Source organism: Nerophis lumbriciformis, linkage group LG36 (assembly GCF_033978685.3).
Source record: "Nerophis lumbriciformis linkage group LG36, RoL_Nlum_v2.1, whole genome shotgun sequence".
NCBI lineage: Eukaryota > Metazoa > Chordata > Actinopteri > Syngnathiformes > Syngnathidae > Nerophis > Nerophis lumbriciformis.
The window spans coordinates 15,287,643-15,307,669 of record NC_084583.2 but is presented as its reverse complement, the minus strand read 5'-3'; the positions used below and the strand labels follow the sequence as shown (position 1 = coordinate 15,307,669).

General features: G+C 36.6%; 1 protein-coding gene across 1 annotated transcript in view; it reads right to left on the bottom strand.

Moving 5' to 3' along the window:
* The window catches only part of zdhhc5b (zDHHC palmitoyltransferase 5b), a 43,440-nt gene that overhangs the window by 8,632 nt on the left and 14,781 nt on the right, over positions 1–20,027 (bottom strand). Inside the window, exons 3-8 of the mRNA XM_061930632.2 lie at positions 18,605–18,726; positions 11,381–11,538; positions 11,109–11,281; positions 10,918–11,020; positions 10,735–10,826; positions 6,465–6,597 (exon numbers count right to left, since the gene is read on the bottom strand). Coding sequence (XP_061786616.1) covers positions 6,465–6,597; positions 10,735–10,826; positions 10,918–11,020; positions 11,109–11,281; positions 11,381–11,538; positions 18,605–18,726 — 781 coding nt within the window. The remainder of the gene's footprint in view (positions 1–6,464; positions 6,598–10,734; positions 10,827–10,917; positions 11,021–11,108; positions 11,282–11,380; positions 11,539–18,604; positions 18,727–20,027) is intronic.

Below are 20,027 nucleotides of genomic sequence, written 5' to 3'. Positions count from 1 at the left end.
TCAGCAAAAGCACCAAGCTTGTGGTGAGACAAGACAAACCCCCCAATCCAGATCGAAAGCACCGTTTCCCCCAAGCAATGCATTTGGCTTCAATTCTGTGTCTTGATAGCATGTGGAATTTATTTGCATTTTTTCCATTGTCAGAGGTCCAAATAACTGATGTGATGGTAATGGAATGAGAAGATGCAACGTTACACCCAGTGGAACTTTGGAGCGTTTCACCAAATCAATACATGTCTGGACAGACAAGCACATGAACGTAATGTTTGAGCAAGCTGGGTGGAACAACATGGAGGCCACAAGCATAACGTCTTTGCAGAGCCATGAGTCATTGACCATTCCTGGATAAAATGTTGAGGATATCTGTATTACATGCATGTCATTTTTCACATGACTGTATATGTATGCATACCAGAGATTGACATAATTGTCAACAATAAACAAATCATGGGTGATATGGCCTAAAATCAATATCACAATATACAGTACACCTTCTCCTCATTCAATGCGTTTTCTTTATTTTCATGACTATTTACCAGTGACGTGCGGTCACTGGAGGCAGGGCCTCACCTGCCATCATGGAAAGAAAAAAAATGTAAAAAGAAAAAAAAATGTTTAATTGTTATATGTATCCAGTGATTATACTATAAAGTTATTTTCCATTTAACTTCACCAGTTTTAGATTATTTTTATTCAAAATCGCTGAATTTTCACATTTGCCGTTCAAATACTGAGAAGAGACGGTGCGGTGAACAGCAGCCAGTCGAGGCACGTCACTCAGTGCCTCAACATGGATTGCGCAATGACTCGGCTAACTGCTGGCCTGCTGTGCAGTGAGACTGTATTGCTATATGAATTATACTATACATTTCCATAGTTTAGTTAGCTGAGGTATATAATGTACAGTGTATTTTGTCAACAACTGTATGTGTGTAAAGTATTTATTGTGCTGAGAGATCATAAAATGGCTGCAAAAGACGCACTGGCTGAGGCTCGCCTCCTGCACTCCCGCCGTAGAATTGTTATATCAACTAAAGCCCACACTTAAACTTTCCATGTGCAAGATTGAATCTATTTAAAAAAATTATTTCATAAGAAGCCAAAAAGTGCAAAAACAATAATGTTGGTGTTGGAGGAGTTGTGAATGACTGCAGGGACACAACATTAGATACACCTGCAGACTGCAGGTGTACCTAATTCACAACTCCTCCAACACAAACATTATTGTTTTTGCACTTTTTGGCTTCTTATTAAATAACTTTTGTAACCTATTTTCCTGGGCTTTCCTCTTTGTGATGTTAAGTTCCTGTTATGCGCTGTTATACAGTATATGCCTTGAGCTCTTATTTTGAAGGCATGTGATGACACGTTGCGGAAGTTTTTGAAAGAAGGTAAATAAAGTGGTCCTCGTGTAAACTGGAGCCTCCGTGTTTGTTATTTTGTAGTTTCATACAGTATTGGCGACATTTATAAACCCTCGGTTACACTTTTTTAAATAGATTCAATCTTGCACGTGGAAAGTTTAAGTGAGGGCTTTAGTTGCGGCGCATGGACTTAATTTATAAGTAAAGGTAAGACCATAATAACGGTTTTTTTTATTAAATGTGCTTTTTTGTGTGCTACAGTTTGTATGTGTAAAGTTAAAGTTAAGTTAAAGTAGCAATGATTGTCACACACACACTAGGTGTAATGAAATTTGTCCTCTGCATTTGACTCTTCCCCTTGATCACCCCCTGGGAGGTGAGGGGAGCAGTGGGCAGCAGCGGCGCCGCGCCTGGGAATCATTTTTGTTGATTTAACCCCCAATTCCAAGCCTTGATGCTGAGTGCCAAGAAGGGAAGAATGCTGGTATGAGCTTTTAAACATAACCCGTTAACTGCTGCCAATCAAATGGTGAATAAGATACGGTACTCTTTAGGGTTCATATGTTTGTAAATCTGACTGTGATGAAGTCAGTGCCTCACCAGCTATCAACCTCACCGCACGTCACTGATATACACATTGTAGATTGTCACATCAAAACTATGAATGAACACATGTGGAGTTATGTACTTAACAAAAAAAAAGGGGAAATAACTGAAAACATGTTTTATATTCTAGTTTCTTCAAAATAGCCACCCTTCGCTCTGATTACTGCTCTGCACACTCTTGGGATTCTCTCCATGAGCTTCAAGCACACCTGTGAAGTGAAAACCATTTCAGGTGACTACCTCTTGAAGGAACATTTTTATCGTCATCATTTTTTAAATTCTCAATAAAATTGGGTTTATGTCCATTTTGTGTTCAGCTGTTTAAAAAAAGCATAATGTTCAAAGGGTTGAAAAACACTGGAGTAATCTATCAAATCATTTATTAAAGCCTCAAGGCGTCTTTTATGTGAAATAGGTCAAATGAACAAGGGTTTTTCTAATGATCTTTCTTCTTATAAACGCACATAACATTTAAAGGGGAACTGTACTTTTTGGGGAATTTTGTCTATCATTCAAAATCCTTATGAGAGACAAGACGACGGATATATTTCTAACTCGTATAGAAATGGAAATAAAATCGGGTGGTCCTCTATTTCTGCCCATGAAGCCCTCGAAATAACCATTCAAAAAGCGCCAACAATACTTAATTTTACATTAGGTGACTTGAATATTAACCAAGTATTAGTGATATAACACACCTAACGCAAACTAATTGTCCAGTCATGATATTATAAACACTTGAAATTGATCTGTCTCGGGTACACTTATTGACAAAAAAATAGTCTATCTGCGATTAATTTTGAGTAAACTATGAACAAACTACAATTAATACATTTTACAGCCATTATAGTGTCTTATAGTGTCTGTGCAGTTTTTTTCTCCAAAAATAGGGACTTTTGTCAAAGCTCGAACCAATTATTCATGGTTCATAAACGTTTAGGTCTACAAACCATGTTCAAGAACCAATTACGTTTGTAAATTGAGGTTCCACTGTATACAACCTCCTTTCTGGAGTCTCTCTTTAAAGCAGCAGTTCCATTGGCAGCAAAACAGGCCCAGAGCATAATACTACCACCACCATGCTTGACGGTAGGCATGGTGTTCCTGGGATTAAAGGCCTCACCTTTTCTCCTCCAAACATATTGCTGGGTATTTTGGCCAAACAGCTCCATTTTTGTTTCATCTGACATCACATGGACAAAGATAAGACCTTCTGGAGGAAAGTTCAGTGGTCAGATGAATAAAAAATGGAGCTGTTTGGCCACAATACCCAGCAATATGTTTGGAGGAGAAAAGGTGAGGCCTTTAATCCCAGGAACACCACTTCTACCGTCAAGCATGGTGGTGGTAGTATTATGCTCTGGGCCTGTTTTGCTGCCAATGGAACTGCTGCTTTAAATGGGACAATTAAAAAGGAGGATTACCTCCAAATTCTTCAGAACAACCTAAAATCATCAGCCCGGAGGTTGGGTCTTGGGCGCAGTTGGGTGTTCCAACAGGACAATGACCCCAAACTGTCATGACGAGGGGGTTTTCGCAGCTTACTGCGAGGATTGTTCTCCCAGGACGCAAACGGACTTTTCCGGACAACGGTAGCAGGTAGGAACATATTTAATAATCACTCTCAAACAGGTACCAACAAAAAAGGCGCACAAGGCGATGGCACAACTTAGCGCAGGAAAAAAACTAACACTTAGCGTAAACTATGGACAGGGCAAAACAAAAACTCGCTAACTGTGGCATGAATAAACAAAAGTTACTTGGCATGGCATGAAGCAAGAAAAGAGCATGAAACAATCGCATGAATACCAGCATGAACTATGGCATGAAAAGAACAATGTCGCCAGGCCGACTAACTGGCAACGACAGGCTTAAATAATAATCTCCTGATTAGAGGAGGTGCGTGTCCCGAACACATGAGGCAGGTGAAACTAATAAGTCGTCATGGAAACTAAAACAAACAAGGGTGCACAAAAACAGGAACTAATGGAGTCTTCAACAAACAGAAAATAACAAAAAACATGATCCAGACTAGGGATGTCCCGATCCGATATTTGGATCGGATCGGCTGCCGATATTTGCCAAAAATTGCGTATCGGCAAGGCATGGGAAAATGACGATCCAGATCCCGTTTAAAAAAAAACTCCGGTCCGTGTTTTCCAACGCACCGATTTAAATAATACATTCCACTTTTCTGCTGCTCCGTAATTTCCGTTCCACATTTTCCAGAACACCTTCAACACATCCACAGGTCTGTGGAATCTCACGCAGTTGCTTTTAGCTGCTGGCATTACACGACAGGCTCTTCTCACTCTTTCCTGTGTCTCCCTCTCACAGACAGCAAGTGCACCTTCTTACACACGTCACATACCGTCATGACAGACGTCACATACTGTCACGACATACGTCACATACTGTCACGACATACGTCACATACGTATACGTCCTCCCCGAGCAGAGAGGTAGCAGCATGGCTAACGTTAGCTGTGATGCTGGCGCAGCCATGCGAGCAATGCTCCCTCTAAGGTGCTCGCCTGTGCATTTGCGCACTGTTTAAGCGTCCTCTGCGCATAGCAAATCTATGCCACGCACAAAATCAAATAAAAAAATAAGCGCATAACAATTTTCGACACACGGACACGACAGAGAAAACAGTTTTCGTCATCATTGTTCAAATATTGTGACGTCTGTCGAGACGCTTATCTCCATTCGGTGCCACACGCCCACACCATCAAAATGCTGAGGCAAATATTTCCACATCAACACCGTATGAAAAAATTAGTGATTTTTTTAGTTGCGATTTCCTTCTCTGCATGAAAGTTTAAAAGTAGCATATATTAATGCAGTATGAAGAAGAACGTTTTAATGTAGACATGCAAGCCTTGAAAGAAAATTTTGAAAATCAAGACTACATTTCCTTCAAATGGGTGCATTTCTACCCTATATTTTAACTTTAGATTTATTCTCATATCAAACTCTTTTGGCGGTCTTTTTGACACTTACATCAGGCGCCCCCCTCCACACCCTGGATTATAAATAATGTAAATAATTCAATGTGATTATCTTGTGTGATGACTGTATTATGATGATAGTATATATCCGATAGTATATATCTGTATCATGAATCAATTTAAGTGGACCCCGACTTAAACAAGTTGAAAAACTTATTGGGGTGTTACCATTTAGTGGTCAATTGTACGGAATATGTACTTCACTGTGCAACCTACTAATAAAAGTCTCAATCAATCAATCAAAACACATAGAATCATCATACTGCTGTGATTACGGTATATGCATCAAGTGTTCATTCAAGGCTAAGGCAAAATATCGAGATATATATTGTGTATCGCAATATGGCCTTAAAATATCGCAATATTAAAAAAAGGCCATATCGCCCAGCCCTATTTCAATGATGCCATTTCTGTTTGTCATGTATAATTTTGTCTATTTTGTGTTTATCCTTGAATAAACAGGTCAGTTTCTTGTTACCAACCATTGTGTATTATTCAAACTCCCCTAATTCAGCTGGCTAGTTGTTATCAAGAGTACTAAAACCCTTTTCAACATGATTCTGACAACTAAGTAGGCTAAATAACTTTAAACTTTAATACATGCTCGGATAGGCCAGTATCGGTCAGTATTGGTATCGGATCGGAAATGCAAAAACAATATCGGTATTGGATCGGAAGTGCAAAAACCTGGATCGGGACATCCCTAATCCAGACCACAGATCATGGCACAAACACACGTCAAAAGTGGTAAAGGAATGGCTAAATCAGGCTAGAATGAAGGTTTTAATTAAAGTCCTGACTTAAACGTGTGGACAATGCTGAAGAAACAAGTCCATGTCAGAAAAGCAACACATTTAGCTGAACTGCACCAATTTTGTCAAGAGGAGTGGTCAAGCAGAAGCTTGTGGATGGCTACCAAAAGCGCCTTATTGCAGGTAAACTTGCCAAGGGACATGTAAGCAAATATTAACATTGCTGTATGTATACTTTTGACCCTCACATTTCCAGTAGAGCCATAATAAATTCATAAAAGAAGCAAACATCATGAATGTTTTTTTGTGACCAACAAGTATGTGCTCCAATCACTACATCACAAAAAAATAAGAGTTGTAGAAATGATTGTAAACTCAAGACAGCCATGACATGATGTTCTTTACAAGTGTATGTACACTTTTGACCACCACTGTATATATTGAAGACCACACTCTTTTTTTTTTGTGTCAAATTTGACATCTCACTTTTAAAGAAGACCAAATGCTGTCATATTCTTTGTTGCATGCATTGGCAGCTCAGCCAGTATGATCTGCCAACCACACTCCTCGTGTAGCTGCTACCATCCCGCCTACAGCCGTGGAAACATGTCAGATCTGCGTTTCGTAAGCCAAAGAAACGTGCGGGGTCCAATAGATCATGAAAGCCGACGTGTGCACAAAAGAAAATGGATTTAGAAACAATTGTGTCCGTGGGACTTAGCTCTACTTACTCTAGTGCTGTGTCGGTCATTCTGAATGCCGTTGTCCAGCACCTTGGCTTCCAGCTGGGCCTCGGTGAGGGCCGGCCTGAGGAAGGGAGGATGTATTTCCACTGTCTGAGGCTTCCGGAAACGACCCGTGTATCTGAGGGAAAAAACGATGTGTTTTGAATTGAACAGACAAACTTCACGTAGTAACGACTGACTTCCAACACCAGTTGTCACGAGGAATTATTAGGATTCAAAGGAGCTTTATTTGTCATACACGTACACATTTGCACATGTGAGGGGCGAAATTTGGACTCAGGTCCTGGCAAGTATTACAAAAAAAAAACAGTAATAATTAAAGCTGCAAGCAGCAATGGACGGGACCGACTTTGAGGGCTCATAAAATCCAAACCGGAGCAGTAATAAAAACTCTTTCATCAACTTTTAATCAGAAGGGTTCAATCTCTCTCCTGTGCTAATTTGAAGCCGACACGACAAACGCGCTCAGAGGAGATAATGTTTGAAAAAAGGTGACTGTTTTTACACAACTTTTGTTTTGAAGGGGGAATTGCAAACTTCCTGTTTATTTTTGCTGGGGGTTGTCAGTGTGTGAAATATAGGTCTAAGTGAGACCTACATAGAGGTTTTTGTTTCATGTCTCTACGACATTCCTACTGGGAGTTACAGGCAGTTTTGTCTGTATTTTCTTCCTAGGGGGCGCTAGAGCGCAATTTTAAGTTTTGGGGTTTGGTTTTTTGATTAGATCGCAATTTTCCAGTCCTGATGTGTGTGTCCAATTTGGTGAGTTTTGAAGCATGTTAAGAGGGTCAAATTACAGCTCAAAGAGGCGGCGGTATAATAATAAAACGCTAGAAATACAATAGGGTCCTCTGTCCCAAAGGGACTCGGTCCCTAATTAATATGCAATAACTTAAGGCACTTAAATAATTATTGAAGTTTCATTTAGGGGTTGTCTTTACAATTTTTTCACTTACGATACAATACCAATACTGGAGAGTTGACCGATATTAATCTGATATATCAGCACAAATCATAGCACATACTTTTACCATTTTGTAGTGTGGAATGTTAGAAAAAAGGCTTGATCAAGTGACATTACTCAAACAGAGAAGACTGGTAGGTATTAAGAACACTAAACTTATGACAGATGTATGCTGTCTTTAAATTGAACTAGAGTGGTAATAGTTTTTTGGTGACATTTTGACCTGTTTTTTGTGACCTTTTTGAAAACATATTGCTAATAAACAAGGATTTGTTATTATTTAGGCATGACAAGATGACATTAGCAAATCTCCATTGCTTTCCTCACCCCACAACAAGATGAGTGTAAACACTTTAATTGTCGCTTGCTGTGTAAACTTGGGAGAAAAGATTAGGTATGAGAAGCTGACCTGAAATTATTGGAACAAATAATATAAAAGAATTATGTTTTTTTTTAAATATAGTTTTACTGTTGAGCACACTACTAGCACAGAGAAATGAGCGTGTGCTTACTGTATGTAATAGTATGATTTCACTACTAAGCATTAACGTGGACCCCGACTTAAACAAGTTGAAAAACTTATTGGGGTGTTACCATTTAGTGGTCAATTGTACGGACTATGTACTGTACTGTGCAATCTACTAATAAAAGTTTCAATCAATCAATCAATCTCCTTCGGCCACTTAACCCGCATAACACTCCTTTGTAAAGTTGGGAAAGTGTTTGTGACATTTCAGCATCTTTTGACATCTTTTTTTACTTACCCATCTTATGCAAGTCATTTGGCTTTGCTGTGGGCTTTTGTTAAGTTTTCTCCGCTGCTATGGTAACTAAGCGGTCAACACACAGCTGTGCGCGCACAGCAATAGCTCTGCTGGGGTTCCATAAATTCTGACCGGGCAGCAGAGTTAGTTCCGCTGTGCAGTTACGTTATAGCGTCCTTAAAACCGAAACATTTCAAAGCGAAACTGAAGCTTATGCATGTTTTAAAGAAAACTGACGTCAATAGATTTTTAAGACCTTTCAAAATCGTATTCAAGACCTTTTATGAGATTTTAGGAGGATTTTAATAATTCAAATGATTGAATTTAAGACCCTGTATTATGTGCTAAGCTGTTGTGTAGCTGCAAGCTCCTAGTAGCCTACAGCCTACCATATTAGCCTTTTATAAATGACTTCCATACAATACAAAAAAGGACCAACTGTGTGATGTTAACTTTGCACAAGTAAACGCGGTTTACCATGGCCTTATTTATATCAGTGATTTTAGATGCAAGCCGATATATATATATATATATATATATATATATATATATATGTATATATATATATATATATATATGTATGTATATATATATATATATATATATATATATATATACATACATATATATATATATATATACATTAATATATATATATATGCATATATATATATACATACATATATATATGCATATACACATACATACATTAATATATATATGCATATATATATATATACATATATATATGCATATATATACATATATATGTATATATGTACATATACATATATATATATATGTGTATATATATATATATACACACATATATATACGCAAATATATACATACATATATATGCATATACATATATATATACATATATATACACATATATATATACATATGTATATATTCATATATATATGTATATATATATATACGTATATGTATATATATATATGTATATATACGTATATATATATATATATATACACATATATATACATATATACGCATATATATACATATATACACACATATATATATATATGTATATATATATATATATACATATATATAAATGTATATATATATACATATATATGTATATATATATATGTATACATATACGTATATATGTATATATATATACGCACATATATACACATATATATATATATATATATGTATGTATGTGTGGGGAAAAAAATCACAAGACTACTTCATCTCTACAGGCCTGTTTCATAAGGGGTTCCCTCAATCATCAGGAGATTTTAATAGAAGCATTCACATACCATGGTTTATATAGGGCACAGAACGGGTAGGTACAGGCAGGCGTAGGGGCGTGGTGATTGGCTCATGTGTTACCTAGGAGGTGTTTCCGTCTGTGACGGCATGCTAATACAATTTCGCTGCGCTTGTTGAGGGATGACAGGTCTGGGCGGTATATAATAAACAGTTTCTCTTTCAAGCATAGGTTGCATCTTTTATTACCACTGTTGTAAGGTGTGCTGGATGCAAGAATTTGCCTTGTTATTAAATATTCAACATTATTGTCTTTGAGGTTCCAAATGTATATATATATATATATATATATATATATATATATATATATATATATATATATATATATATATATATATATATATATATACATATATACATATATTTATGTACTATATGTACTGTAAATGTATAATGTATTTATATTATTCACATGTGAATAATGCTGTATAATAGACTGTATTTATGTTATTCACATGTGAATCATGCTGTATAATAGACTGTATTTATGTTATTCACATGTGAATAATGCTGTATAATAGACTGTATTTATATTATTCACATGTGAATAATGCTGTATAATAGACTATTTATATTATTCACATGTGAATAATGTTGTATAATAGACTGTATTTATGTTATTCACATGTGAATAATGCTGTATAATAGACTGTATTTATGTTATTCACATGTGAATAATGCTGTATAATAGACTGTATTTATATTGTTCACATGTGAATAATGCTGTATAATAGACTGTATTTATGTTATTCACATGTGAATAATGCTGTATAATAGACTGTATTTATGTAATTCACATGATAGGCTCCAGCGCCCCCTGCGACCCCAAAAGGGAATAAGCGGTAGAAAATGAATGGATGGACATGTGAATAATGCCGTATAATAGACTGTATTTATGTTATTCACATGTGAATAATGCCGTATAATAGACTGTATTTATGTTATTCACATGTGAATAATGCTGTATAATAGACTGTATTTATATTATTCACATGTAAAAAATACCTAAGTGTTTATTGTCTATTGTGAGCGAACTGTGGTGCTGAATTTACCCCAGGGATCAATAAAGTATTCTATTCTATTCTATTTTATATTATCTGATACTTGTTTTTTGCTGTAATTTCCCTCTGGGATTAATAAAGTACTTCTGATTCTGATTTGGGATCTGACACCCGTAGTTAAAACTAAAAAGAACAAAAAGAGAGAGAAGAATACTGACCTCGGTGCCAGTGAGCTGCAAAGTACATGTGAAATATTCCTCATGCAGCCATTAGTGAAGGGATTAACGCCTCCACGAAACTTTCCTGTCACCTACAGTGGACGAGAGACAGAGTAATAAAAGACAACGACCATCAGAAAGTGTTTTCTTTTCACTCGTAGAAAAGCTGACTAAGACAATGACCTGTTCATTTGTGGTGCGACCCCGTGCCACAAGCACAATATGGAACCCGGTCAGGCCGGCGACTGGGACAAAAAACATACCAGCAACGCACATCACAACCATACTGGTGGGGGATGAGATTAAGGAAATGTACAAAAAAATACATGACAGAGATGCCAAAATAAAAAGTCTAAATAGGGGATAAAGGATACGTCACAATAGCGTGTGGCGTGTCGAGTTGCTGGCGATGGTGCAGCACGTAAACGAGCCCGAAGCCAAACACGTTGACAATGTGGGTGGTGAGGGACAGCAGGAAGAGGAAGAAGTAGCGGTAGTTGCGTCGACCGATGCAGTTGTTCACCCAGGGACAGTGGTGGTCGAAGTCCTGACAGAGCATAGCGTGTATTTATTAATAGCAACAAGTCCATGAACAGAATACCGTAACCACACCAAGGTGTGCTGGGTGTGGCAGAGAAGACATTACCTCCACACAGTTGTCACAGACCGAGCAGTGTGAGCAGCGCGGGGGTCTGTAGAAGCGACAGGTGGAGCACCACTTCATGCGCACCTGGATGCCTTTGATCTCCACCGTCTTGTAGAGAGGAGCGCGGAAATCATCCTCTTTATCCTCATCCTCCTCCGCTACGGGGTAAAAAATAATAATAATTAGAGCAAAAATAAACACACTATCACTTCAGAATGTCACAGTGCGTGTGGGAATTTTGACGCAAATTTGCTGTCAAACTTGGATCTGGAAATGATTATTCGCACGTTCATTTCATCTGCACTGCAAAAACTACAATCTAAGTAAGATGAAATATCTCAAATAAGGGTGATATTTGCTTATTTTCTGTCTGATAAGATCATTCTTCTCACTAAGCAGATTTTATGTTAGAGTGTTTTACTTGTTTTAAGTGTTTTGGTCCTAAATGATCTCAGTAAGATATTACAGCTTGTTGCTGAGATTTGATGACCTATATTGAGTAAAACATGCTTGAAACTAGAATATCAAGTGTTGCAAAGCTGTGTCATCAACACTCACAAGTGTAAAACTACTTTTTCAAAGTAATCATTTCTTATTTCAAGCATGAACAAAAAAATCATGACTTTGACACAATTGTGTCTCATAATTAAAACAGATGACAGCCAAATGGACTTTGCTGTTTTATTTTCAGTGATACAAGAGAAAACACGTACCGGTACTCATATAATAGTACAGTTGGTACAGTACAGTAAACTGACAGTTAATTTTTAAACATTTAACATGTGACATGTCTAACTATTTTGAACAGAAATAGTTCATGCACATTCAGATAAATTCTTCAAAATTACAATAAAAAAAAAATAAAAATAAAAAATAAAAATATATATATATATATATATATATATATATATATATATATATATATATATATATATATATATATATATATATATATATATATATACATATATGTGTGTGTGTGTGTACAGCTCCACTAATGGACATTGGAGTGTTACTTTCAAAGGCAAAATTAAAGTATTGCTAGAAACATAATTTTTTATGGGACTTTATTGTATTATATGTATAGTACATGTTCCAAAAGAAAAAAGGCATAAAACACCACCAGAATTAGAGATATTACGAGTCAAAGTGATGAAGCTTAGTGTTACGCTCATGACTTGGTGTAACTAAACATTACCCTATAAGATGAAGGCAATTGCATTTTATTGATATTTGAAATGTATTCAATGTTTATAAATTAATATTTAAATATACTACATGTAAAAAAGGGAATAAATATTCAAAATAAGATCATTAAATGAAATCTAGTTTGGTTACGCCATCATGAGCGCAACACAAGGTTGTAAAAGTTTCAACTACAATTCTAAATAAGATGTCAAAAGCAAACTGAAATCAAATACACACAGCTTAAAGATTGATCAATACCTATTTAAATTTAGTAATACATAAATATGATGATTTATCAAAATATAAAAGAAATATACCTGAACAGATTGATCCTGATGGTTAAACCAAAAAGTAACGCTATGAATCGCGTTTTTCCAAGTTTTTGGGGCATTTTTATGCTATTTCCAAGCATCTCCTTTTTATTATTTGGCCAAACTAATGCATATTATATATGCATGCCCTAGTAAACAAAAAAAAAGTCATATTTATTTTGATTGTTACATTTTGAAGTACATTTGTGCAGGTGGGTGCCAATGTACCCATTACCAGAGCTGTACACACACACATATATATATATATATATATATATATATATATATATATATATATATATATATATATATATATATATATATATATATATACATACACATACACATATATATATATATTTATATATAGTAAAGGAGTAAATATATATATATATATATATATATATATATATATATATATACACACACATATATATATATATATATATATATATATATATATACATATATATATATATTTACTCCTCGCGCACTAATTGACTGAAAGAGCACACACTTGGCGCGATGATGTCATGTTATGGATGGGAAAATGCCTTTTTAGACAATATTGAATGTGAGTGTGAATGTTGTCTGTATATTTGTGTTAGCCCTGCGATGAGCTGGCGACTTGTCCAGGGTGTATCCCGCCTTCCGCCCGATTGTAGCTGAGATAGGCTCCAGCGCCCCCCGCGACCCCGAAGGGAATAAGCGGTAGAAGATGGATGGATGATTTGCCTGAGCAGCTAGTAGACCCCAAGAGTAACAAGCGCTTGCCTTGTTGCCTTTTCATTAAGAACAATAAATTAGTTTTTAGTATAAGTTTGCTGGTTTCAAGAAATGTAATGCCGAGTGCATATCATTATGTCAAGATAATGGCACTAGCATTTACTTCATTTAAGAATATTTTTCAACATATTGAGAAAAAAGGTCTCATATTTTTTTTTTCTACCAAGAAAAGTGCACTTGTTATTAGTGAGAATATACTTATTTTAAGGTATTTTTGGGTTCATTGAGGTTAGCTAATTTGACTTGTTTTTCAGATAATTTTCCTTAGTTCAAGTAAAATACCCCTAATTTTTGTATTTTTTTCTGGTTTTTGAACACTGACTTTTTGCAGTGTGGTATTGACTATTGCAATTCTCTCTTCACTCTTTTCAACAAGTCAACGCAAAAGAGACTTCAGACGGTGCACCCAGACCAGCCCACATTACCCTCGTTTTATCCAGTCATCATTGGCTTCCAGTCAAATTCCGCATAGAGTTTAAGATTTTAGTCCTGACTTTCTGTGCGTAGCATGGTGGGGCCCTTCAGTACATCACTGACTTGTTATGCCCCTACTCTTCAGGGTCTTCAGGCCAGGGCCTTATAAAGATCCCCAAAACTAATTCTAAAACCCTGGCATTCCAGGCTATAGCTCCCAGACTCTGGAACAACTTGCACCAGTCCCTCCGTGATCTTGACTGTGTTGACAATTTTAAGAAACATTTGAAAACTTCTCTTTTTAGTAAAGCTTTTAGTTCATGCACCTTTTAACTATCATTTTAATCCACTCTGTATGATGTTGCTCCTGTTGTTTTAATTGAATTGTTGTTTTACTTCACCTTAGGGCTGCAACAACTAATCGATTAAAATTAATTATAAAAATAGTTGCCGATTAATTTAGTCATCGATTCGTTGGATCTATGCTATGCGCATGCGCAGAGGCTACTTTTTTTTATATAAACCTTTATTTATAAACTGCAACATTTACTAACAGCTGAGAAACAATAATCAAAATAAGTATGGTGCCAGTATGCTGTTTTTTGCAATAAAATACTGGAAAGGATAGAAATGTAGTTTGTCTCTTTTATCCGATTAGTAATCGATTAATCGAAGTAACAATCGATAGATTAATCGATTATCAAATTAGTTGTTAGTTGCAGCCCTACTTCACCGATGTTTTGTACAGCGTTTGTGATTCTATCTGTGAAAAGCGCTTTAGAAATAAAACTTACTTACTTACTCCCCTCAATAAACCACATCACCCCAGTGCATGCAGCACTCATGCATCCCCAAGACCGTCACACTACCACCACCATGCTTGACTGTATGTAAGATACAATTATCTATTTACTTGTGTTGCCATCTATTTAGACAACAATGGCTGCATAATTAGCCATTTCCGTGGATAAAAAAAAAATCTGTTTTACAAGCTGTACACTGACTACTCTAAGCTATATCCAAAATTAATTCATACAGCATTGTGTCTTGAGCAGACCTGGGCAAAATACGGCCCATTAAGATTTTCAATCCGGCCCACCGGACGTTCTGCATCATTTTTTTAGACCTTTAACATCAAAACTGTATTTGCCATTATGATGTGCAGTGTTGTTTTTAAATGACCGTAAGTCTTGAACTATAGAAAGTATTTCAATGGTCGAAATCTGCGCTTTTGAGTGTTATAGGAGTTATTACGGTAATCTAGGTCACAGCAGCTCAGACCAGGAACAAAGCAGAGTGGGCGGGGTTTGTTTTCAGTGCAGCCAGCCCCAAACGCATGTGTCAGGAACAGATGCGGAAGCAGATTTTTACAAAAAATGTCTGCATAAAAGTGATAATATATCACATTGTAGATGTTTATTACACGTTGCATTCATATTTTGATGTTTGTTACGTGGACGCATGTGAAAAAGTGCAATATATTTATCTGTACAGTAATCTATTTATTTATTTATTTATATATATTTATTTATTTTATATATATATATTTATATATTATTTATATAGATATATTTATTTATTTATATATGCACCTTATTGCTATTAGATTTTTACAAAAAATGTCTGCATAAAAGTGATAATATATCACATTGTAGATGTTTATTACACGTTGCATTCATATTTTGATGTTTGTTACGTGGACGCATGTGAAAAAGTGCAATATATTTATCTGTACAGTAATCTATTTATTTATTTATTTATATATATTTATTTATTTTATATATATATATTTATATATTATTTATATAGATATATTTATTTATTTATATATGCACCTTATTGCTTTTTTATCCTGCACTACCATGAGCTTATGTAACGAAATTTCGTTCTTATCTGTGCTGTGAAGTTCAAATTTGAATGACAATAAAAAGGAAGTCTAAGTCTATTTTTGTTGTGTTTTGCTTGATTGTAAAAGATACACAACTATGGAGGCGCTGGTCTGAGAAGTAAAAGATGTTCATATGTTGTTAATATTTAGTGTTTTATTGCTCATAGTTAATATTGTAAATCCCACTTTCTTTATTTTAATGTACATTTTGGGTGTCCCATTCAGTAAAAAACTGAAACATTCCATTCCGTTTTTTTGAGGTGGTCTGTCATAAGGTTTTTGGAACTGTATCGGACATTGTGACTTTTGGTATTAGTGTTCCAGAAAAAAAGGGACCCAAACACACATACTGTACAGCAGATTTTTACAGCTAAATGTGTATATATAATTTATACACACATACACATTGGCCCCCCCAGACACATTTTTTCTCTCAATGTGGCCCCCGAGTCAAAAATATTTGCCCACCTCTGGTCTTGAGAATGGTTGCTGAAATGTAAGTGCAGCGATATGATGAAACTTTATTCATCCTTAGTGCGTTTGCCCACAGGCCAATGAAGGTTCCAATAGCAGCAAAGACCATATGCAGTATTCAGCACAATAGCAATAGCAGCACAGCTCACAAAGTCATCAGCTAATAGATAACAATAGAATAATAAAGTATGAATTATTCATTTAGTTATTGCACAATGTCCATGTACCCATCTCCATCTGCCCTCCATGCCCATCTCTCCCTTCCACCTGGTGAGGCGTTATCTCATGGCACGGATCACAAAGGAGTTTTTGACGCAAGTTTTAAAGGGGAACATTATCACCAGACCTATGTAAGCGTCAATATATACCTTGATGTTGCAGAAAAAAGACCATATATTTTTTTTACCGATTTCCGAACTCTCAATGGGTGAATTTTGGCGAATTAAACGCCTTTCTAATATTCGCTCTCGGAGCGATGACGTCACATCGGGAAGCAATCCGCCCTTTTCTCAAACACCGAGTCAAATCAGCTCTGTTATTTTCCGTTTTTTCGACTGTTTTCCGTACCTTGGAGACATCATGCCTCGTCGGTGTGTTGTCGGAGGGTGTAACAACACGAACAGGGACGGATTCAAGTTGCACCAGTGGCCCAAAGATGCGAAAGTGGCAAGAAATTGGACGTTTGTTCCGCACACTTTACCGACGAAAGCTATGCTACGACAGAGATGGCAAGAATGTGTGGATATCCTGCGACACTCAAAGCAGATGCATTTCCAACCATAAAGTCAAAGAAATCTGCCGCCAGACCCCCATTGAATCTGCCGGAGTGTGTGAGCAATTCAGGGACAAAGGACCTCGGTAGCACGGCAAGCAATGGCGGCAGTTTGTTCCCGCAGACGAGCGAGCTAAACCCCATGGATGTCTTGGCTCACACCGTCCCTTAAACTGGACAGATCAGCTTTCAGGAAAAGAGCGCGGATGAGGGTATGTCTACAGAATATATTAATTGATGAAAATTGGGCTGTCTGCACTCTCAAAGTGCATGTTGTTGCCAAATGTATTTCATATGCTGTAAACCTAGTTCATAGTTGTTAGTTTCCTTTAATGCCAAACAAACACATACCAATCGTTGGTTAGAAGGCGATCGCCAAATTCGTCCTCGCTTTCTCCCGTGTCGCTGGCTGTCGTGTCGTTTTCGTCGGTTTCGCTTGCATACGGTTCAAACCGATATGGCTCAATAGCTTCAGTTTCGTTTTCGCTACCTGCCTCCACACTACAACCATCCGTTTCAATACATTCGTAATCTGTTGAATCGCTTAAGCCGCTGAAAACCGAGTCTGAATCCGAGCTAATGTCGCTATAGCTTGCTGTTCTTTCCGCCATGTTTGTTTGTGTTGGCATCACTGTGTGACGTCACAGGAAAATGGACGGGTGTTTATAACGATGGTTAAAATCAGGCACTTTGAAGCTTTTTTTTAGGGATATTGCGTGATGGGTATAATTTTGAAAAAAACTTCGAAAAATATAATAAGCCACTGGGAACTGATTTTTAATGGTTTTAACCATTCTGAAATTGTGATAATGTTCCCCTTTAAGTAGTCACTTTTGACAAATTAGGTAAATATTGGGGTAGCCTGACTAAAACATGGCTTTTTCTCACTAAACTAAACTATGACTAAAACTAAATTCAGGAAGTTAACATTTAGGTTGAAGTGCTTATGCACTTTTTTAAATGTTTTTTTTTTTACATATAAAGGGTGTGCAACAACCTTTAATGGAATAACTAGAGTGCTAAAAACAGCAGAGCGCTCCAGTAATTTTGACAAAATGAATAGCATAGACTCTTCTGTAGTGGATGCTGGTTCTCAGGAATATACTAAGTAATCGATGAAGAGGGAAGTCTGGACCCCCCCGGTTCTTAGCTTTCTGGAAATGTGGCCCCCAAAACAATTTAGTTGAATATCCCTGATGTACCCCACCTTGAAGTGGACCAGACTAAGAATGGGAGTATGGCACAGCGGTTTATACTATAGCAATGTGACTGTAAAGGTCACAACAAAGGCTGTTCCCACAATGTATTGCTTCTAGTGCAGCAACCTAAACAGTGGGCATTGGTACAGTACACTCGTGGTTACGTAACCTCATTTGCAAAACCGGGTTTACCTCGAGGGAAGATTCCAGGATCCATAAAGGTGGCCATGCAGAAGTTGGCCAGGGTGAAGAGGAAGATCACGGCCATGTAGATGGGAATGACGGAGGACAAATACTCAGACAGCCACGGGCATCTAAAAAATGGTCGAAAAAATACATTGTGACTAGGGTTGCAAAATTCCGGGAATATTCAAAGTTGGAAACTTTCCATGGGAATTCACGGAAATGAATGGCAATAAAGATTGAATGCAACATGCTGGATCTTGCAGCATGATTATTAGCTAAAACAACCTGATTTAATGCAAATTCATTCGATTTTCAACCCTTAACGGTGCATTCTTCCATCACATGCCCAGATAATTCCCAGCATGCTACACACTACAGCAGGGCTATTGAGGCCACACTAGTAATTGAGCCCAAGGACTGGTAAGTGTTGATGATATTACTGGGGTAAATATATTTGATGTATGGTATTTAAGTGTAATAGAGGTGTAATTGCTTGTTACTGTATGACTGTAGACTACTCCAGCAGACTAGCTGTTCCTGTACTTGTTCAATGATTTTGGGGCCAATATCTCTAGCTAGCTAGGTTTATGTACCACCACAGTCTCATACTGAACTGAAAATATTTCTCCGTTAGCTGTGGTGCTAATTTTCTCTATGTTAAATCCCATTAATTTATGCTAACAACGTTAGCGATCCGAATTGACCTTTTTTGTGATGTGTAAAGTTCAACTAGCAAATACTAAATGAAAAGGTGTAGTTTCCTCTGCCTTCTGTTCTGCTAGCCATTCTGTTGTCATACAAGAATGTAGCTTATAGTTTGATTTAGCATGCTGATTGACTGTTCATTTATTCATCTGGCCTATTTCTATTCATTTGTCCATCAGTCAAATATTTTTAAAGACTACTCCAATTGTTTAGCTGACTATTTAAATCTGTGTGTGGCATTGCATTAGTCTTCTACAAGAATAAATAAATAAATAAATACAAACAGAATAATTTCACCCCAACCATGAATTGATTAACGTGGACCCCGACTTAAACAAGTTGAAAAACTTATTCGGGTTAGGACTGCAACAACTAATCGATTAAATCGATTAAAATCAATTATAAAAATAGTTGGCGATTAATTTAGTCATTGATTCGTTGGAACTATGCTATGCACATGCGCGGAGGCTTTTTTAAATTTTTTTTAAAAATAAATCTTGATTTATAAACTGCAACATTTACAAACAGCTGAGAAACAATAATCAAAATAAGTACAAAAACAGTACAAAACAGCGCTGAGGCTACGTCTCATGAGGTGGAGGTAAGCTAGCCAATGATGTGTCATGTGCAGCTCACGTGACGACGTCGTCTCCTTTGCTGGAAATATTCGAAAAATGGCGCAGGAAAACAGTACGGATAGTTTAGCGGAAAAACATCTTGAGGT